This window comes from Lactuca sativa, chromosome 6 (assembly GCF_002870075.4).
Source record: "Lactuca sativa cultivar Salinas chromosome 6, Lsat_Salinas_v11, whole genome shotgun sequence".
NCBI lineage: Eukaryota > Viridiplantae > Streptophyta > Magnoliopsida > Asterales > Asteraceae > Lactuca > Lactuca sativa.
Genome location: NC_056628.2, coordinates 151,301,509 through 151,324,897, shown reverse-complemented (window position 1 = coordinate 151,324,897; position 23,389 = coordinate 151,301,509). Strand labels below are relative to the sequence as shown.

Sequence of the window (23,389 nt, the reverse complement as noted above, 5' to 3'; positions counted from 1 at the left end):
TTAGGAGTTTCAACACCTGTCTGATTTTGGGCTTCATTTTATGACTGTTCTAGGATTTCGGTTTCCTAGTCTTTATTTTCAAAACTCCCACTGACTTCAATATTTACTATCTCTTCAACGCACCCACTATTCTTTAGGCCTTCACCTGTTTCAGGTTGAAAAAAATCAGCATCTGTCAATTCTTTGAACATCGCCTTCTAACTTTGTTTGCTTTTGCTCAGAGCTGTAGTTAGATTATCTTTATAGAGGGCATCTTCACTAAAAGTGACATCTCTACTCCTGATGACTTTCTTGGTTTGGTTATCCCACCATCTATAACCCATATCATCCAGCCCATACCCGATAAAGATACAATTCTTAGCTTTGGCTTCAAGTTTGTCTTTTTCTACATCTTTAACCTTGACATACGCATTATACCCCAAAATGTTCTACACAGCAAAATAGAGCATCATCGTAGTCTTTAGCAACATTCATCTCCTTCTTGCCATTATCTATAGGAGGTTTAGGACATTTATTTCCTAATTATCCTATTTCATTACAGTTCCAACAGACGATTTCTTTTCTGCTTCTTGAATGCCCTATCTTCCTTGACTTTGGTCTTTTTCTTCCGTATCAACCTCTGTTTTGTTTCCTGCCCCTCTCTTCCATATTGAGTAAACCGGTGGAACCTTCCACTGCATTCCTTTTCCGAATATCATCGCCAAGAATCAAATCTCTGATGCTTTCAAATGTAAGTTTTGTAGTTCCTGAAGAACTACTGACTGTAGTGACTGTTCCAGCCCAACTTTCAGGCAACGAAGATAATAACATAAAGCATGGACTTTGTCTTCAAATTTAATTTCAACGAATCCTAACTTGGATATTATCGGGTTGAACTCGTTGACGTGGTCAAACGCTCCTTCCTTCGTCTTTATGTTTACCAATTCTTTGATCAAGAAAACCTTGTTTGTTGCGGATGACTTTTCATACATGTTGGACAATGCCTTTATCAATCCAAACGTGGTCTTCTCATTAACGATGTTGTACGCGACATTCTTCTCAGTGATAATCTGACAATGCCAAGGGCTGTCGGTCCAACAAGTTCCATTTTGCCAGATCCATCTTCTCATGTTTCTGTTCAGATAACGATAAGTGTAGTTTCTTCTGATATATGTAATCCTCAATCTGCATCTTTCAGAATCCCAAATAATGGCCTTCAAATTATCGATCTTCGCATTCCCGTCTTCAGCCATAGCTCTAATACCAATTGTTAGGTTTAGAAGAAAACGATAAATGAAAACAAATCTGAGAAATATGAGATATCATAAACAAAATCAAAGCACATAGAACATAGGAATTTGAGTGGTTCATACTATCTTGCGATAGACTACGTCTACTGCCGAACTAGAGAGAGAGAGATTTTATTCCACACATACTTTTCTGCTACAATGTTACAGATACGACTGTTCTTAAATATATAAACGAGAAAATTTGACCTAAACCTAAAAGGTCAAGCCTAACCGAAAAAAACACAAAAAAAGCCCAAAAGAATTTTAGTATTTTAAAATTCCAGATCTAATAGGAGCTTGGATAATCATAGTATCTAAGGAAAAACACACTAGAAACTTCAGTTACATCGGTTCTAGTGAATTAATGTTTGCAACATTCGACATGATGAACTTGAAATTGAAAGAGGCGAAATGATTGATTATTTGAGGAGCAGAACTAGTAGCGAGTCTAGAATAAAAATTTATGTAGTTGCCAGTCATGTTCAACCAGACTAATAAAAGTATAATTTTGAAAAACAGATTGCACCGGTCGGTTCGATCGATTGAAACACGAACCATTATTGTTACCGGTTTTTTATCTAAAAAATCGCTTGTTAGCAATTAGTGGCAACCAACAGGTTTACCAAAAAACCAGGTTCAACCGGACCGTTTGGACCTTAAAAAAAAGATATTTATAAATATATGTATTATATTTTTTAAAAACAACTAACTTATTAACCTAGTCACCACTAGCCATTAAGCACAAAGTTATTTTAAATTTTCTCACATCGTTTTATTTGTAAGACATCGTCTCTCACCTATTTCATATAGTTAGTCGATGTGACACTAACTATAAGTGGTACACATGTCGTCTAAAATCAAAGAAATATTTAAACATTCAACTTCTTATTTTTCCTCTTTTTTGTTCAACATAAGATAGGTCTTTTATTTTTTTAAGGTAAATTCTAATTTTTTTTTGGATATATAACTTATAGTAAATACTAGAAAAATAAGTGTTTAAAGGAACCACCTTGTCATATAGTAGCCTCGCTACTAAGTAGAACCACTCTGATACCATAGAGAAACAAAGTATTCAAGGAGAAAGTTGATGAGAAATGAATTTGGAAATAGATTTGTATTGAATATGTTGATTTATACTCATACACAGACTATATACAGTCACAAATAACCAACCTAACTAACAAAAACTAATATCTTCCCTTACAATTGGACAAATGGGAATGAACATATCTAACTAAGAATACATATCTAAACTGATACATAGAGTTTGTGTCGTTTTCTTTTGAATTTTAAGTGTTTATTATATGGATACACGTTGAAATATGCATATGATAAAGTATCAATCTTAACTTTGATAGTACAAAAGAATTATTATCTTGCTCTTTTGTGGTACTAATTCAGGGTTCTATTTTGGATTATGAAGATTGTTGAGGGACTAAGTTCTAAAAGTAGCATAAATGAAACAAAAGAAATAAAGACGGAGGGTCCTCATGTTGATCACAAGGGAGCATATTATAATGTTGCTGGAAATAAATAAAAGATAAAAAGAAATAACAGTAATTGATTCAATTCTTGTCAATGTTTCAAGATTGAGAAAAAAGACGAACATAAGAACACTTGAAGATCTTATATATTACCAAATTGCGATAATTCTAAAATATTGTTTTGCTATGTCTTTAATAATTAGATTCATATTTGTTTGTATATTATATTGATAGTCATTTTTTTTGAATGACAAATCTATTCTACAAATTTCAGTCATTGAATATAAAAAGTTAAATATCAAAGATGAAATAAATTTTTTCATAAATATTTGAGATGTTCTTGATATATCTAGTCAACTTTTAATTATTGAATTATTATATGGTATCATAGCCAAAACGAAGATCGGATATAAGAAATCTAGGTACCAACAATTCAATATAAGAAATCTAGGTATCAACAAAATATTTATCGAGTCAGCTTTATAATTAGAATTTGTCTAATTTATTGACAAATCAGGAGTTTATAATACATTAGTTTCTTTGTAACAAGTCAAACCAGGAGTTTTGCAAGTTACCATCCACTTGAAATCTTGAATAATCCTTCTACTCAAACATTTTGTTGATAATGGATATATGTATGGAAAACAATCCATCATATTAAGGTATCTTTCATCACATAATTTTTTTCCTAATCACAAATTAACATTCTATATATCCTCAAATTACAAAAGTAGATTTTTAGGAACATTTTGTCTTGTTCAAGATTGTTTCATTTTACAGTCACTCTGTTTAACAAAGATTCCATAGCCATATGTTGAAGATATCAGATCCACAAGCAACGGTAGTTGTAGTGTCACGAACGAAGCAATAGGCAAACATGTTAAGGTAGCTATAGGAATCATGATCCATGCTTTTTCCTGCCCAAACATAAGATACAAGGTTGCGCTAAAGGCTACCATCATTGAGGTTACTGACAAGAATAACATTGTAAGGCCTAATATTAGTCTCTTTGGTAACCTGTAGAGAAAATCCTCCTCTCGATAACGTGTTGTCAGAATAGATAGGAACAACAACAAGGAAGTGGTTGAGGAGAACAAAGATATTGCATCCGAGATTGCAAATACAATGAAGCTAGGTTTTGTTTCATAAATTGCTTTCCCAGTGACATCATCGTTTCCACCAGGTACGGTAATCGCTGCTGCAAAAACTATGGTAATGATGAGTGCAGCTACAATTGTATACGAATCTGCTGTCTTCTTCATCCATTCTTCTCCTTCATTCCTCAACTGCTTGTGTTCTCTTCTGAAAACCATAATTGGTGTTTCTTGCGATATGTTTTTTTGATACTTGTACTTCGGTTTCACAAAATTCCCCACTTCCTATAATTTTATCAATATAAAAGAAAGTAACTTAAAGCTAAAAACTTTTGATATAAAGAAAAACATAATCACCTCAAACCACTGTAACTCCCTTTGCATTTGTAGCGCTGCACCGGAAACTCGATTAAGTTTGTGTGTTGGTGCCAATTGTCCAGCCAGGTGTAATGTACTATTTTTAACTTTGTCACAACCTTGTTGATAACGATATTGGTCATAAGACATATGACATAACAAAAAATTATATAACTTCTCACAACGCTCTTTTATTGCAACTTGAAAAAGAGTACAACCATTGATGATGACCAAAGTTGACCCTGGAAAGTATTGGATGATTTGTTCTATTACTTCAGGAGTATCATTATGTGCTGCAATACTTAGTGAATCTTGATAATGTTCACAAATATCACTCAACGTGTCTATTTTAGCAACTTCTTTGCAAATAGACTTCAGTACCAAAAGAGCTTCTTGATGTTTTACTTTTTCCTCTTGGAGATGCTTAATGTGTGGCACTACAGTTAATTTGAGAGAGGAAACCATTCAATCTTCAATGTAAAAGAATCAAGTTAGAATAATGTGTAAAATTTCTCTTTTTATTTGAATCCTATTTTTCATTCAAAGGATAACATTCAAGCATATATATAAAGTTGAAACAAGTTACTATTATACATTTTAAGAAAGACCATTCAATGACCCGTGATCGATTAATAATAACGAAGTATGTATGTGAAGTGTAATAGAAAGTATGATCCATAACATAACATATTTTGTTTCAACATTTGCAGTTATGATGAATGTAACATTTGGCCTTGAAAGTTAGGATATCTAAAATATACAAGAGCCTACAATATCTGATTGGAACCAAAGCCATTAAAGGTATCCCCAAACTTTCTCTTTGTGAAACTTAAAAGTGTGGACAACATGAACAAATAACCATAGTCTCAGATCCTAAATTTCAAAGTATTTGTACAATTCAAAACTTATAAATCCTACATATATGGATGTTATGGGGTCAATAAAAATTGAAAGCAAAGGACCAAAATATATTTTCATGGTGATATCTCAAGATACCTACGTACATTTGAGCCAATATATATTGTTCAAGTTTCTTGATCTTAATTCAATTCATTTTTTTTCTTGCTTCCATTGTTACAAATAATTGATATCATAGCTCCAAGAGGAAGGATCGACTGAACATTCTTAAAGAATCTTAGGTTGCGTTTTCTTGTGGATCGATTGAGGAGGGTGAAGGGTTTATTAGGTGATAATGCAATATTGTTTTTTCATAAGGTTTCTCAATCTAGAGAGATCAAGAACATCAAGTATTGGATGTGCAATTGTTCTGGGCATTTTCGACTTACAATAAGGTATAAGAGACAACCACAAATTCAGTTTGTTTTTTGATTTGTGTCCTCTTATTTTTGGGTGTTGGAACGAAAATGGGATCTCTCCACTATCAAAATTTCATGTCAAGGTGAAGTCTAAAATCCTTCACACCAAGTATCGATCAAAATGTTGAAATAAGTGTTCTTAAAGTTCTTGGGTTGACGAAGAGTAGGATGACTACGTTCTAAACATATATAGAGTTTTACCCGCAACTGTGGGTTTCCTATGACAAAAACACCCAAGCATCTATGCCGCGTCAAACATGCCTGTGGATATTTCTCTCGAGCCATGGGTTCGACAATGGTAACCAGAAAATGTTAAAATTAAAGAGTTATAAATAACACGTACAAGTCATGACATTTGACATGGATACATTATACAAATTCCTTCTTCACTTCAGAATGTGACATGGATATAGATACAGATGCCTTATGATTGGTTTCTAATGATTTTATTTTGATTGGAGGTAATGGAATATGGCGATCGACATTTGGGGTCATGTCTAGTTCTTCTAGATTGGTCATATTAGGATGAGTTCCATTAATTGTGCTACATGTTCTTCCATTGTTATTTAGCCTAAGTTCCATTGAGAACGATAAAATAAAGTTAAACAGATTTCATACTCCAAAGAACTTCTTTCTTAGCAGCTTAAAAGTTAAGTAATTGGCAGGTAGATCTAATCATATTCTAGGGTTCATTGAGAGTCTGGGTGCCTACAGTTAGAGGAGCTTCTAGTTGATTTGGTGTAGTCAGGCAGCAGTTGAGGGGCGATAGGCAACCTAAGGTGGCAGGGAGAGCAAATTGTAGTCCTACCATGATATATAGTGGGAAAGGCTGCCATGGGACATCATCTTGTTGTCGGTCCAAAGGTTTGGAATTGGTTTTTTTCATCGATTCCCCATACGATTGTTGTTAGAGCGGGAGTTTGATAGACAGTTGTTTCCATTTGGAAGACGGGTTTGGTTGGAGTTGGAGGAGGGGGGCGTGTCTAGAACTGTGGGGGGAAAACTGATCTGAGTAGTCGGGCATTGTTCTTCTAGGGGAAACATGGAGCGAGCTTGTAAAAAGATTGGTAACAGAAGACATTGGCAGATAATTGTGGCGATGATCTCAAAGTTGGACGACAATCCTTTGATCAAGTAGCTTACGAGGATCTTTTCATCAATAGGTACGAGTGCATCAATATTAACTAAGAGGTCGGATATAAGTTTCATCTTAATCGCACTGGCGTCCTTATTGTCACAAAAACAGATAGGGTGGTGGTGCCTTTATTGAGGGACAACCCCAAGATCTCAGTTTCATAAAATAAAAATAAGTAAAGACAATAAAATAACTCCTTAATTAGATCTGTGAAAGTTAATGAAAAACTCATTGTTGTAGATACACGAGAGTTACAATGATATATATATATATATATATATATATATATATATATATATATATATATATATATGTAAATATATATGTAAATAAATTACGTGAACACCTCTCTAACTAATAAATAACTTATATGAACACCCCTCTAACTAATGGACAAAAACAGAATGGTACAAGAACTATATTTGTCTAATATCCCCCTTCAAGTGAATCGGTGGCGGTCCAAGGCGAAGCATGTGACGAAACTGTTCAAACTGTTGTCGTGGAAGACTCTTAGTAAAAATGTCTGCTACCTGAAGCTTGGTAGGAACAAACATGGTAACGAGTTTCCCAGATACAACGAGCTCACGAACAAAATGGTAGTTAAGATCGATATGTTTGGCGTGCTTATGAGACACCGAGTTTTGTGTGAGAAATAGGGCACTCTGATTATCACACAAGATGGTCGGACGACCAGTGGGAAGAAAGTGAAGCTCACACAACAAGTGAGTAATCCATATGAGTTCAGCAGCAGTGTTAGCCATGGCTTGATATTCAGATTCACAGCTGGAGCGAGAGACCATAGGCTGCTTTTTGGTGCTCCAGGATACAAGATTACCCCCCAGGAAGATCGAGTACCCGTAGGTGGACCGACGCGTATCCAAACAACGAGCCCAATCCGCATCAGAATAACCAACAAGGTTCGTAGATGTAGGTCTCAAAAAAGTAAGACCATAGGAGAGGGTGCCATTAACATATCGGATAAGCCGCTTGACCGCCTGATAGTGATTAATAGTAGGAGCTTGAAGAAACTGGCTAACTTGATTCACGACATAAGAAATATCAGGACGGGTGATGGTCAAATATTGCAAAGCCCCAACAAGAGAACGATAATGGGTTGGATCTTGATAAGGTGTACCAGATGCAACAAAAGAGACACTCGGGGATAGTGGGGTCGCCACGGGCTTCGACTCAAGTAGGCCAGCACGGGAAACAATAGCATGAGCATACTTGGACTGACTAAGAAACAACCCGGACGAAAGAGGCTTGGCTTCCAAACCGAGAAAGTAGTTGAGGTGACCAAGGTCCTTGATCTTGAATTCGGTGTGAAGCTTGAAGATAAAAGAGCGAATAACAGCCGCGTCGGAGTCTGTTAGGATAAGGTCATCCACATAAACGGGTAAGTATAAGAGACAAGCACCACGTTGAAACACAAACAAAGAGGGATCTACACGACTGCAAATGAACCCATTTTCCACAAGAAAGGAGCTCAAGTGATGAAACCAGGCCCTAGGAGCTTGTTTGAGGCCATAAATAGCCTTGTTAAGCTTGCAAACATGATTAGGGAAACGAGGATCCTCGAACCCGGGTGGTTGCCGCATATACACCGTATCGGACAAGTGGCCATGAAGAAAGGCATTGTTGACATCAAGTTGGTGGAGCTGCCAGTTATTAATAATAGCAATAGTCAAGACAACCCTGACTGTTGCCACCTTCACCACCGGGCTAAAAGTATGAGAAAAGTCGAGACCGAGAATTTGACTAAAACCTTGAGCAACAAGGCGTGCTTTATGTCGATCAATAGAGCCATCGGCTAAGTACTTGGTCCGAAAGAGCCAACGACACCCCACTACATTCGTGTTTGCAGGACGGGGAACCAAAGACCAAGTGTGATTTTGTGAAAGTGCATCCATTTCGGAGTGCATGACGTCAACCCATTTGGAATCCCTGAGAGCCTCAATATGCATTGTCGGGTCAGCAGAGGCAAACAGAGCAGCATAAAGCCCACCATCAGATGTATTAGAAAGGTCCGCCTAATGCCTTGGTTTAAAAATCCCAGATTTTGCTCGAGTGGTCATGGGGTGACCGATAGGAGCAACAGGAGCCGGTGCCGATGGAGCAGAGGACGAGGGTGCAACAACGTCGACATCGGGTATCGACGGATCCGAATCCGAACCTGATGCAGGTTCAGTGTCGGAGTCGTGATCAGAGTCTGAGGCAGCAGAAGAGGAGTCTGATGCAGGCACTGTAGAAGCAGGATCGGGTTGGGGGGGCTCGATTGGTGATGACGACATGGGAGGATCATCGCATACAGTATAGGGAGTTGGAGGCGAGGCCATTGGAGTAGGATTTGAGACAGCAGCGGGCACAGACACACCCGAAAAATCATCCAAAAAGGAGTGAAGTGGTAAATTAACGATTGCGGTGTGCGTGGCAGTGGTGTCAAAAGGAAAACACAACTCATCAAACCGAGCATGGCGTGTGATGTAGATGCGCGAGGATCTAGGATCAAGACATAAGTAACCTTTGTATTGGGAGTGATATCCAAGAAAAACGCAGGGAATGCTCCGTGGAGACAATTTATGAGGCGAATAATCCCGCAAATAAGGGTAGACCCGGCACCCGAATGGACGAAAATTATCATAAGATGGCACCCGGACAAACAACATCTCAAAAGGCGAACGATAGCCAAGAACTTTCGAAGGCAAGCGATTAACAATATACACCGCGGTGCTAAAGGCATGAACCCAATAAGAGGCGGGTATGTGACCATGAAACATCATGGCAAGGCCCGTTTCAATTATATGGCGATGCTTGCGTTCGGCTCGTCCATTTTGTTGCGGGGTGTACGGACACGAAATCTGATGAAAAATGTCACGCGAGTTTAATAAGCCCTTCACACGATAGTTTAAAATTTCCGTACCCCTGTCACTTTGAAAAACTTTAAGCTTGGTGGAAAATTGATTTTCCACAAAAGTGAGAAATGAGACGAAAACATCATAAAATTATGATTTGGCCTTGAGTGGATACAACCATGTAAAACGCGAATAATCGTGCACAAAAGAGACATAGTAACGATATGAATTAACCGACGAAACGGGTGACGCCCCCCATAAATCACAATGCACCAAATCCAATATATGTAAAACACGTTTATTATTATTAGAAAATGGCAAGCGACGAGACTTAGCAAGTTCACAAGGAGAGAAAATATTTGGTTTTGACAACACACTTGAAACAGATAAAAGTCCAAGTTTATTTAACATAGAAATAGTGTCAAAAGACACATGTCCTAATATGGAGTGCCAAAGTTCAAAAGAGGCACACGACTTGGATCCGGCAAAAAACGCATAAGCTTTGGGAGAAGTGGCTAGAACATAAAGCCAACGATCACATTTTCCTTGTGCTAGGACCTGCTTCGTTGTTCAATCCTGAATAAAAAACGATGAAGCAAAGAAAAGAACATCCACAGGATTATCACGTGTTAGTTTACTAATGGATAATAAATTTTTGGTGAGGCGGGGAACCAACAAAACATCCCGCAAGTGAATACCATTAGCAATTTTGGAAGAACCAATAGAAGAGATTCTGAGTGTATTACTATTTCCAAATTGCATCGAAGAGTCACCACCATACGGCTCGAAATTAGACACCGATCCGGTGGAAGACACCATGTGATCGGAGGCGCCGGAATCAACTAACCAATCTGGGCCGGAAGGAGTAACTTGGCACTTGGCTAAAAAAGCTTTGGCGAGATCAACATCACGCATGGGTGAAGGGGACGCAAAAGAGTGAAGTTGAGGGCACTGGTTCGCGTAGTGGCCATTTTGGTGACAAAGTTGACAATGAGGCGGCCGGCGTCCACGACCGCGACCACCACGAAACGAGCGACCACCCCGACCCCGACCACCATTCGAACCCGAGGAGGGAGTGGCGCCGACAGAAAAAGCAACCGAGGGAGTGGTGTCGTAGTTAATAGATTTGAGAAAAATTTCATGACCCTCGACCCTAGCCAACAAGTCGCGAAACCCAAAAACAGTCCCGGAAGCACGGATGGCGGTGGAAAAATTCTCAAACGAGGCACCGAGACCGCAAAGAAACCAATGGGTTTTGTCAGTTTCCTCCACCCCTTGACCAATGGCGGCAAGTTGATCACAAACGGACTTGAATTTTCGGCCAAATTCAGAAACTATGGAGGAACCCTTGGTAAGATGACGTAGTTGATCATGGAGATTTTGGGCGCGCTCTAAGGAGGAGTTGCCCTAGGCGGCTTCAAGGGCTACCAAAATGTCACGAGCTGTTGAGAGGCCCACAATCTTAGAAAAAGCTTCTTCTGTGAGAGAAGCTTGAAGAAGAATAACAACCCTTTGATCGGTGGAGACCCACTCTGCCAATGCCGGATTCAAGGTCGACTTGTTATCAACCAAAATGGAGGGCGGTGGGGACGAAACGGAGTCGTGAACATGACCAAGAAGTTGCTGGTATTGTAAAAGAGGGATCATTTGATTCTTCCATAGAAGGTAATTGGATGAAGAAAGGCGAATGGTGATGAGATGCAAGATGGTGTTCATAGAGAGAGAGGAAGCATCGGAGTTAGACATGATGAGGAAGCTAAAGGGTGAGGAAAGTTGATGGGTGGGAGAGGAAGAAGAAGAGAGGGGCGGTTTTAGAGGGAGGGAAAAAGAAGGTTGGAAGTTACAAGGCTTGATACCATGTGAAAGTTAATGAAAAACTCTCTGTTGTAGATACACAAGAGTTACAATGATATATATAGGTAAATAAATTACATGAACACCCCTCTAACTAATAAATAACTTACATGAACACCCCTCTAACTAATAAATAACTTACATGAACACCCCTCTAACTAATGGACAAAAACATAATGATACAAGAACTATATTTGTCTAATAAGATCAAACCATATTTGTGAACGACACTCTATCTATCCAACGAAAATTTAAGTGGCAATAAAAGGAAATTTTGCTTACCTTTTAGTAGGGCAGCTTTCCATATTTTCACATAAATCCTCTCGATGACTACATAAGAAATCAGATTTCATTGTATGAATATGAGGGAATATAAATATATAAAACTTAATTCAAATTAAAAAAAAAAATCATGCTATAGAATTTAATGGTGGAATCCAATATTAAATCTTAATCTTATCCAATCTGAATATGATCAATAGTTCAAGTTTTGATGCTAATTCTAAGAATGTAATCAAAAGGTTGTGAGGCTAGCCTCAAAAAGCCAAATTAGCATATCAAGTGGTGTTTGGGATCGCCTTTTGAATCTAAAATTGTTTTTGGGCAAGTGCTTATTGAATTGTAAAAGACGATTTAAAAAAGATGTTTGGATTAGTTTTATGGTGGTAAAAATGAATAAGTTCAATTTTTTTTTTGAAGTTATTTTGGTTCAAAAATTAAAAAGTGTTTTTATAAAATCAAGTTTTACATGCTTTTCAAATTATAAAAAAAAAAAAAACCTTTTAATGGAAATAAAAAGTCATTATAAAAAGCGTTTTTGAGATTATCAAACATTGTTGTTTCCACCGAAAACCCCTCTTGCTAAACTTGAATCACATTCATTAATTTATATTGATCAATATATAAAGCTGATTAATCACGTTCACATATAAATGTGTTATGTGTCAAACTCATCTCATGGGGCCCTATAAAACGTGGAATAAGACATACTGTTCTTGAAAAGAGACCATATCAAAAAAAAAAAAAAAGATGTTATTTACTAAAGCATGCATCGTATGATTGAATAAATTAGACTTTGAAATTACAAACCATAGAAGCAGGTCTCCATGCTCTTGCTCAGAAACTTGGCCTTATAAGTCTCTTGGTTCTCAACATCCTGGATCTTATTTGTATCATGCATTAGGTTTTTCTCGATCGGCACATCTACAAAAAAAAAATGATGATTACCAATTCGTTTAAAAATAACCATTTCAATGATGAGTTCATGACCTATATGGATGATAATTAAGTTATCGCTATCCACAAAATTGGTTTGTTAATTATATTTTGTATATATTTTAGATCATGATCCATTTCAAAGGATAATACGCATTAACATATCACCAATTAATCCTTCCTAAATTATAATCGATGTGGCACATCTACAACAAAAAAATGAATATATATATCAAGCAAGAAACATACAAGCGTAAACCAATCTTTGGTAGAAGTTATATCGAGTTCCACTGTGATACAAGTCCCACATGCTCGAAATAGACCAGAGTGGTACCCAATGTGCGTTGTCCTTGATGCACTTTGATCTAGCCATGTCAGGGTAATCCTTGATCAACTCATTTGAAGCCTCTATAATTACAAAAGATGCATATGTCAATATACTTAATTTCTACAAAAGATGCATATATATATATGTCGATGGTTTAATACGTAATAATTAAGGGTTAATTAGATAAGTCACCCAAAAACCCTGATTCAATTGCAGTACTGAGAAGCCGAGCACCGTTTATGCCCTCAAAGGGACTGTGATATCCATCTTGTTGGGAGAGACGAATATGGTTTTTGCACGCATCAAGCAAGTATAAGAAAGTTCTTCTATGAGAATTTAAACTTGCTGTATGGATAGGTAAGGAGGAATTCCCGTCCAAACTAAATAACAAATATGGATTTTTCTTCACCAACATCTTTGCAGCCATGGTGTTGTCGATAGCTGCAGCATGGTGAAGTGGGTTTCCGCTATAAATAGTCACCAGAGTTGGAAGTGACTCAGGGTTTATCTCCTTCAACAGATTCTCAAGAAACTGCATGCTTTCCGCCTTCTCTATTGCAATGTGTAGTGCTCTACTCCCCAAATTATCGAGTTTAGCAGTCAATGCATCCTTGTCCTGGTTGAAAATTTCATGCGCTTTTTCCCAGTCGTTCCTTGTAATCGCTCTATATAATGGGAGATACTCCGCCTCATCTATATTTGCATAACAAAATTACAACACTTCATGGAAAAATTAGCAACAATATATACATATATCATATATATATATATACCTTTTTTGATGGTGTTGCTGCAGCTCGCAGTGGTGGTGGTCGGAGCAGGCGGAGTACTGTAAGTAGTCTTTAGCTTCTCCCATACGTCGTTGGCTGTGTAGAGGCCAACAACAGTATGCATGACATTTTCACTAAGTGAACCAAAAATCCATCCTTTCACAAGCGTGTCCGATCTTTTCCATTCGCGACATTTGGCCTCCATAGTATTATCGCATTGCTTGTTAGAAGTGGCATGCTCCTTGGGGTTTTTTAGTGTGCCATTGATGAAACTAAGCATATCATGACTCTCTACAAGGCACATCATCTGTTCTTGCCACAGGCTATAATTGGTTTTGCTTAGCAGCTTGATAGAAACAAAGCTCGCTGCGTTCACGTGAGAAGGGTATGGGTATTGGTAATTTGTCTCGGATGCATTACCTGAAAGTCAGTAGATGAACGGAATTCAGAAAACCTAACTGAAAAAATTAAAGATTTATATAGGTATATATGTACATACCTCCCCTTGCCCTAATAAATTCTGCCACTTGAGTCTCAAAGCTTGTTGGAGATGTGTTTGAGGAAGCCATTAGAGTTGAAACTAGTAGTTGTTAATTATGAGTCTCCTCTGAAGATACATACTTCAGCCAGCACATCATCTTTAAATATTAGTGCACAAGTAGAAAGTAGAATCAAAATGATGAGTGCTCAGTGAAGTGTAAAGTGTTTAATTGGGTCTCCCTGTTCCAAACTTTCAAATAACATGTTAATAACATGTGAAATAAATAAATACTAAAAAATACATGAAAAGTATATACTAAAAATTAGAAAATAACTATCCGTATCTAAATCCAAAAAATGGGATTTGCCAAGGGACTTGCCTACTCCATGTTTTCCACTTTTTTGTTTATCTATTTTGTACTATTATTTTTCTATTTTTTTTTTTGAAAGAAACAACCCAACCATATGAGTTCTATTAATTTTCAAAGTTTTTTTTTTAACCCTGGGCTCATACAACTCTAATCTACTTCAGTATTTTATTTTTTTTAACCGTTGAAAGAGTAACTATATAAAAACCAAGAAAACACTCTAGCAAGAAGTTAGTGAAAGAATCCAAACAATTACAATGAGATGCTTATAATTGGGTTTTTCACCCAAGAGATCCATTATATCCGTTTTGTATTACTAAGCCAATCATATAAAAAACTGACAATTTTATCAATAATTATGCTTTTCAAAAAAGAGTGGGTATCAAAGATTGTGCTGTTTCCATACCACCAAAGCACTCAAATCTGAAAAATTGAAAAAAAGGGAACTTGTAAATGTTTGTAAATGTCTCATCCAACAATTTGACATTGACATTATACTAGTTTCTTAAAGTTTTGATATCATAATTAAAAACAGGTGTTGTTGTATGTATAATTCAAATTTCATAAAATTCTTCCACATACCTTATTTTTGTCATTTTATTTTATTTTCTTTAAATTAATTTTGATTTGAAATATCTTGTCTTTTTATTGTTTTTGTTGTCTTTTATTAAAACTAGAGTTACTATTATTAAATTATTATTATTATTATTAAAATAATTAATTTAATTTTATGTCTTTTTAACTTTATCTTTTTTTTTTTCTTTTAGGCTATCATTTTTTTTTTCTTTTGTCTAACCTGTCTTTGTGTTAAAAGAAAAATTATGAACAATTATATGTATGTTTGTATGTAGGTTTTATTTAACAGCTACGGAAATCGCAAAAAAATAATAACAATCAATAATTCGAACTTAAAAGATAACGCATGGATAGTCTAAATTAAAAAAAAAATGACACAAGTATAGTCCAAACGATAATAATAATATGTATTTGTTAAAAATATTAAAAACAACAAAAATAAACAAAAAAACAAATATATATATATATATATATATATATATATATATATATATATATATATATATATATATATATATATATATATATATATATATATATATATATATGGGAGGGTTCATGCGAAAATGCAAATAATTTGCGAAAACAAAAAAACAAGAAAAACCTATGATATTGCGTCACCTCAACATTATATTTTGGAAAATAATTTATCAAAACTTTGAAATACATGATGATAATCGATAATATATGAGAAATTGTTTCATATTAGCAAAGTATGATTTTTAGCATTTTTATTATGAAAACATGAATTTAAAAATGATTAAGCACGTGAAAAAAAAATTATTAAAATCGTCTTTAAATCCATATTACCGTAAAATCATCCAATTTAACTTACTATCTTTAATTTATTGCTAATAAATTTATTTTTTATAGTACATGTGTTTGATTTTTATAAAATAAAATATGTTTTTGCGTTTTCGCAAGATATTAACCTCTCTCTCTCTCTCTCTCTCTCTCTCTCTCTATATATATATATATATATATATATATATATATATATATATATATATATATATATATATATATGTGTGTGTGTGTGTGTGTGTGTGTGTGTGTGTGGGTGGGAGGTAAAAATAGGAATCCGATGCAGTATAAAAAACCGCTTAAAAACTAAAGTTTTTCTTGTGTACACCTCAGTACCTTTTCTATCCCTTCTTGTATTTTTATTTATTTATTTATTTTTTTGGTGTTTATTGTTTTTTTTTTGTGTTTTTTTTACCTTATTTGTTTTTGTTTTTTGCTTGTTTTTGTTATTATTAAACAAATTAAACTAATTAAAATTTATTAAACAATTTTTTTTATTAAATAAACGATCTTAATGCTATTTTTTTTTGTCAATTTAGGAGTTTCATCATATGGAAGATGTCAACCGCGGATTAAATTTATTTTGTAATTAATATAGAATTAGAGATGATTATAAATATTAAAACAAAATTACGAATTTAAACTTTTACCCTTAAAAAAATTAAACAATTTCGAAAGATTGTCACTACAACGTTATTATTAAACATACAATGTTCGTCATTAAACAAATTAAACATTAAACATTAAACAAATTAAAATTTTGCATTCAATCGAGCGTGATACAACGTAAGCATACAATGTTATTAGCAAGCAAATTAAAACTTTACATTTTATTAATTATCTGATACGTTAACTCTTGTACGACGATTATTGCATGATCTATATGGTGGAACGTAAGCATTCAATCGGCCATGATACAATGTTTTCCATCCAGTAGAGTGCTAATTTGTGCATATTTCACAACCAAGAAACATTAGACATTAGATGACCATATTGTTAATCAACATCAACATAATGACAACTGTTAAGGAGAACGATATTTATAATTCGATGATTTGGAAAATCTTGTGGACCACTCCAAAGCGGGAAGACATAGAAGATTCGTCTTTACTTAATAAATGAACAACAACACGATATTTATTAGCAATTAGCATACCAGTATTAGACATAATCATCCAATATTTTCGAATCGTAGGTGTTTCATAGAAATTTAATGCTTCACTAATAACAATTATGTCATTTTCAAAAACCATTCTGTAATCATCAATGTGCACCAATAACTCTCTGTATAAGTTCGTCCGAATTTGATGTCAATAATCTTCACTAAAACCAAGAGTAACAGCTACTACCCAGAATCCACAATTTCCATCGCCTTCTACATTTTGTACATGTGACAAGTATGGTTGAAATTCACTTGAAATTTCATTCATAAGTGCATGGTCAAAGTAGGATCTTTGATACGTTGGTTCCTAGTTGAACATTAAAGATTCTCCAAACGAATATGTGATGCGCCTCTTCGGTTCCGATTGTTTGTTTAAATCAAACATATTAGACCCTGTGTTTCATGGGTTGAAAAAAGAAAGATGTGGGTATGTATAAGACGGTGATATTGACTTGTGGTAGGTATGGATGGAAGTATGAGGCTATTGGCTTGTGGTAGGTATGAATGGAAGTATGAGGCTATTGGCTTGTGGTAGGAGATGTTGGAGGCTAATATTTTCCCTAACTTGGTAACCTTTTTTGGGCTTTTAATCACGTTAAATCATAGGGCTAATGAGCCAAGTAGTCGGATAACATGGTAAAAAAAGATTATATGGAACATCTAGCCTTAAATTAGAGATTTTTTGGATTTTATAAGTTTTACAGTGGAGTAAATTTTGGAATATAAAGCAAATTTTTTGGTTTTACTTAAATATTAAGTGTAACTTGTTCGTTTATTCGACAAAAAACAATATACCATAACAACCAAAATTTTAAATTCTTTATATTTTTATGATTAACTGTATTTTAATTATAAGGAATATTTATTCAAAATAAGGGAATATGACTTATTAAGGTAATTAACTTTTTGGTTTGTTCATATCTGGATAACTATCTTTTTTCTGTACACATCTAGATAACAAACTTGTTGGAAGTGTTACATATGACCATTATGACCTGTTGTAGCAGGTTACATCCGGCTACAACAGGTTATAATAGTCATATGTGAATATTTTCAATAAATTCGTTACCTAGATGTGTACAAAAAACATAGTTACCCAATATGAACAAAACGAAAGTAAGAGTAAATTACACGAATGGTCCCTGTGGTTTGGGGAAATTTATGATTTTGGTCCCTAATTTATTTTTTAACTCAGATGACCTCTACTTTTTATTTTTGTTGCGCGTTTGGTACCTATCGTGCCCTTATTAATTTATGTATTTTTTTATACATTTAAAAAAATTAATAGACCCACATATCTGTATCTCCTCACCATAAACCTGAAACCACATTTGAGAAATTTAATCTGGGTCTCACCGATCACCATCTCATCTCTCATCCTCCTCAACTTTTATTTCATTTTCATCTTTAGTGACATCGACGTCTTCACCATCCTTCTTTTTTTGGTCCTTCAACTATGGCGAACCAACACATAACCCATTATCTCTTCATCTTTAATGGGTTGTGGCGTTGATTCGACAAAGTTGAAGGACCGAAAAAATAAGGAATGGTGAACACGTTGATATCACTAAAGATGGAAAAGAAATAGAAGTTGAGGAGGACGAGAGATGATATGGTGAGGAAATACAAATATGTGGGGTCTATTAATTTTTTTTAAATATATAAAGAATAAATAAATAAATAAGAATATTAATTAAAAAATAAATTAATAAGGGCACAATCGTCTTTTTAGTAAGACAGGGACCAAACGTGCAATAAAAATAAACAGTAGGGATCATCCGAGCTAAAAAAAATTAGGGACCAAACACACATATTCCCCCAAACCACAGGGACCATTCGTGTAATTTACTCTTATTTTCGTTTTGTTCATATTTGGGTAACTATTTTTTTTATACACATCTAGATAACAAACTTGTTAAAAATGTTCACATATGACCATTATGACCTGTTCTAGCCAGATATAACCTGCTACGACATGTCATAATGGTCATATGTGAACACTTCCAACAAATTTGTTACCTAGATGTGTACAAAAAAATAGTTACCCAGATGTGAACAAACCAAAAAGTTAATTACCTTAATAATTAAGTCATATTCCCTTCAAAATAATATACACAAGATTATACAAAAAAGTTATTGTTTTGTTAATTATAAGTAGGATTATGAGCTTACATATTTATCTCTCATAGTATTAGATGTAATTCTGATTGAGGAGTTTGTGGAATTGCTTATCTTTACAAATCTATATAGAACATGTTCGACAAAACTAGTTTATTGCTAGCTCAAAGTCTGTAGCTGACAACTGGAAGTTATAGCTATTATTTGTATATGAGTGTTCGACCAAAATAATTAGAAGACTGCAAGCTTTTAAACAAGTAAAATTATATAAATTTACTTATCTAAAACAAACCATTGATTTTTTTAAAAAGCAATTAAGTCAATTTGCATATTATAAAATAGTTTTTTGTTAAACGGTACTTGACGTATGTTTTGAGTTTAAAGTTTTTTGTTTTAGTTAAAAGTTAAAAGCTTTTATTGCCAAACAAAACTTTATTTTTTTCGAGCTTTTTCTTAAAAGTTGAAAGCTATATGCTCCCAAAACTTCTTGTTGAACACACACATAATTTTATGATTTGTCGAATTCAATAACATTAGAAAATAACTTCTAATGAAATGAGGAACTATGATAGTGAGATTAATGAGATTTAGGTATTCTTTGTTTTTTAAGATGTAAAACGTTTACAGTCTATGGACTACAACTACAAAATAAGGACAGACTAAACGTTTATAGTCCGGAAGAAAAATATTAGTTGTTTCTAAAGTCTACACACTACATACAAATTAAAGTTATAAAAATTTTGAATTTTTAATGTATCGTAAAATCTTATCACAATATTGGTTACGTCTATGAAACTTTATTTTGTTTATTCATAATAGTAGATATTTAACCAATATTGAATGCTCTTAATAAATATAGTTTCTTGAAAAATAATGTATATATTTTGAAATAAATAATATTTATATTTATCAGCAAAATCTGAAGAAAAAATAAAACATTTGTTTATGTACAAGTAATTTGAATTCAGATCTATCTTAGTATAAAAATGAAAAAGCCATGATAATGATATATAAATTAATAGTTGTGATAATCATTTTTCAGTTGTTATCAAGTCTGACGGTGTTTCACGAAGCTATAATGCTATGCTTCTTGTGGGTTATTTGGAGATTCAGAAACCGTAAGGCTCATGCTGATTTTTCGAGATCCAAATCGGGGTTGTCATCTGAGGTACAAGCCCTCTCTCACTTGTGGCTCAATGCTCGGAAGCGGTCAGGGCAAAATTTAAGGTGGACAAACTGGTGCAGTGACCCAATCCTCGAATGTTATAGTAGGCTTTAATCTTTTTTGTTCTCCTGTATTGTCGTTTTTTTTTATCTCTTTTGTACTCTTTCTTCTAGCCCCTGGCTAGTTCCTTTTTCAATGAACGCCTGCTGTTCCAAAAAAAAAAGTTGTTATCAAGTTTTTATTTTGCTCAATATTATCAATACATTTGAATAAATGGATAATGGCGCGTCTTTTTGTTTTATCATTGCACACCTTATAGGACAATTAAAATGATTTTCCAAGTCTTATAGGATAAAAAGGTATGCAAACGTTTTGAAAACGTCTATGGTCATATAAAAACTAAACAGTTTCCAAGAAAACAGTTACTGCATCTAAAAGAGGCCAAAAACTGTTTTTACAAAAAGGGCGCATAAAAAAATTATCGCAATCGATAATGGCGAAAAAGTATTCAAATATGTTGTTGTCATTTATCTTTATATTTATCTTTATATGTGTAATGTATCTATAATCTTATCTTTTTTTTTTTGTAACCCTTAACCGCTATTTAAAGAAAACTTATTCAAACATACCATTTGTAGATTTGCTTACTTTAATTTGAAAATCCCTCATTAACACATTTCATTCCTAAATGAAACTTAAACTCTTTTTGGGCTACAAAAGTTTTACAATTTTAATTTGAGAATTTGGGAAATGGTAAGGGATCATGCAACCTTCGTTGAGTACTTTTTGTTTCTTTTGCATCTGAAAAATAATAAAGGTAGTTTTCCTTACGGGTTGTCGGGAAACAATTTCCTCGCCCTTCTCCTCCTCAGATCCAGTCTTATCATCCTTATATTCAGAGAAACCATGAACTTTTTCCACCAGGGTTCTGTGTGGAAATATATTACCATCCTCAACAAACATCATTAATTTTGCATGATCGATTATTGATTCATCACCCTTAAATGTTAGATAATCATCAACAAGGGCCTCACCTTTATACCTGATATCACCCATGTGTAGAGGATCATTGTAAGAAAGAACCTAATTCAATGACATAGGTAATAAATAATAAATTTGGTTACTTCCAGCACCGAAATACCCATTTCCACCAGATTGATTTTACCCTGCCAATCAATTAACGCCGCTTTCTAGAATTTGATTAACAGCAAACAATTGTATTGTGTTAAAATATATCCTACCGAGAAAACTAAGTAAATATTTGATATCGCTATTGTCAACAATATGTATAACTATGTTTGATCTAGAACATTGAAAAGACAGACAACCTTTATTGTTATGCAACAGGAAATTCGAAGCATCCAACTTAAGCAACCCACAAAAATTTAAATCATTGGTTAAATTTACACCATAGTATGTGTAGTTTGGAACAATATATTGCATTGTTTGTCGGTTCCCTCCCATTTTCCTCTAATACAAACATGTTCTCTAAAATACTGATTATATGAACTAATTTTCAAGAATCAAATGCTAAATGTGTTGTAGATTTTGAGATTTTCTTAAATGGGAGCAACAATGCAATAGAAATACCTAACAAGTTACAACAAAATCGTACTCAGGAAGTTCGTACGTTCTGGAATGTCCAATGTTAGATTTAAGATATCATATCTCGCCAACCCTCGACTAATTTGTAATCTTTACTACTCAGGAATGGGCCTTCAGACAATATGGTTCTTTTACAAATTTCAGAAACTATTGTGTAACACCCCGACTCCCAGGTATAAAATTTAAAAGCTTAAAGTCATATTCTTGGACCCACTCGACAAGTTGGTTGCCTGTCGTGTAGATGTGGATCAGGCCGTGTAATCTATGAGGTCTACTCGACGAATTGGAGGACCCCGACTCGAGGAGTAGGAGCTGGAAACTGAAACCCTAATTTTTAGGGTTTGCACCCTATTTATAGGACCTTAAGTCCTTTCCTCCGGCCCCTTACCACCTCTTGACGGCCAGAAGAAACCCTAATAAGTCTAGACCTTGTTCTTGAGTGTTTGTGAGATTTAAGGAGTGATTTTGGTTCATTTTGTGAAGAATATTTGTGTAACATCTGGTTCCTGGTACGTATTTAAATTATTAAAATGTTCATTTTATAAGAGCTACTCGGCGAGTTGGTAGCCCTAACTCATCGAGTAGGTGCCAGCTTGGTCGCGTGATTTAAATGGTCTACTCGATGAGTCCAAGCCTGGACTCGGCAAGTAGGTCCATCAGGAGGAAACCCTAATCTGTGGGGTTTACACCCTATTTAAGAAACATAACAGACCTCCACCCAAGCCTCCATCACTTCCATATCCCACTCTCGAAACCCTAAGCAGCCATTGAATGTTATTAAGCTTTTCTTGCTTTTTTGTGTGATTTGAGGATAGAATGAGGAAGGAAAGGCTAGAAGATCCAAGGAGAAGGCAGAAGATCTGGTGTTTGTGTTGCATTTCAGAACTCTTGAAGGTATAAAGCTTGTACCTTGGTTTCTTTCCACTTAGATCTTCATTTAAGTTGTTTATTTTCTTTTTGGGGCCATTTCTAAGGCCATTTCCGAGTTGAGAGATTTTGGGGACGTAAGGACTTTAGATCTAGGCACTCTTGAGCTCCAGAAGCTCAAAGTTGCCACCTTTATTCATCCATGTCCCCATTTCATGCATTAAGTCTTCATTTTTAGCTTGGTTTTGGTGTTCTAGCTCCATAACGTCATGCATGCACGTAAAGTTAGCAACTTTATGTGAAAGGCTAGCCTAAGGTGTCCAGATGTATGAGTTGGAAGCATTGGAATGGATCAAAAACGACTGAATGGAAATGTCACAAGGAGGACTCGACGAGTTATTCTTGGACTCGACGAGTCAGGTCATGAACTGTAACTCCTTTCATGGTTATGAGTGAAACCACTGAGACTTGGAGATGAATCAGTGAGTCAGACAAGATTAGGATTTTGGAAGTTGAAGAACTCAACGAGTCGAAGGAGGGACTCGACGAGTAGGAGTCGATATGTCCCGAT

At 34.8% G+C, this 23,389-nt stretch overlaps 1 protein-coding gene across 2 annotated transcripts; it reads right to left on the bottom strand.

Moving 5' to 3' along the window:
- Nucleotides 1-3,329: 3,329 nt before the first annotated feature.
- LOC111890858 (protein ACCELERATED CELL DEATH 6) lies at nt 3,330-14,324 on the bottom strand. Of its 2 annotated transcripts, XM_042895910.2 has the most exons (9): nt 14,173-14,324; nt 13,677-14,093; nt 13,096-13,596; nt 12,825-12,983; nt 12,450-12,563; nt 11,643-11,690; nt 4,204-4,640; nt 3,770-4,131; nt 3,469-3,669 (listed from the first exon to the last, which is right to left on the bottom strand). In XM_042895910.2, exons 1-9 carry the CDS (start codon nt 14,240-14,242, stop codon nt 3,651-3,653), a joined length of 2,127 nt encoding a protein of 708 aa, XP_042751844.1. In that variant the 5' UTR covers nt 14,243-14,324; the 3' UTR covers nt 3,469-3,650. The 2 variants fall into 2 exon arrangements, with proteins under 2 accessions (XP_023742706.1, XP_042751844.1); XM_023886938.3 differs by having other exon boundaries at nt 3,330-4,131.
- Nucleotides 14,325-23,389: the final 9,065 nt, after the last annotated feature.

Coding starts and splice junctions, on each gene's coding strand:
- LOC111890858 (XM_023886938.3), bottom strand. CDS start 14,242: ATGGCTTCCTCAAACACATCTCCAACAAGCTTTGAGACTCAAGTGGCA. Junction 12,984..13,095: donor AATTGAATCAGGGTTTTTGG/GTGACTTATCTA, acceptor TTGTAATTATAG/AGGCTTCAAATGAGTTGATC. Junction 11,691..12,449: donor CATGGAGACCTGCTTCTATG/GTTTGTAATTTC, acceptor TTTCTTATGTAG/TCATCGAGAGGATTTATGTG.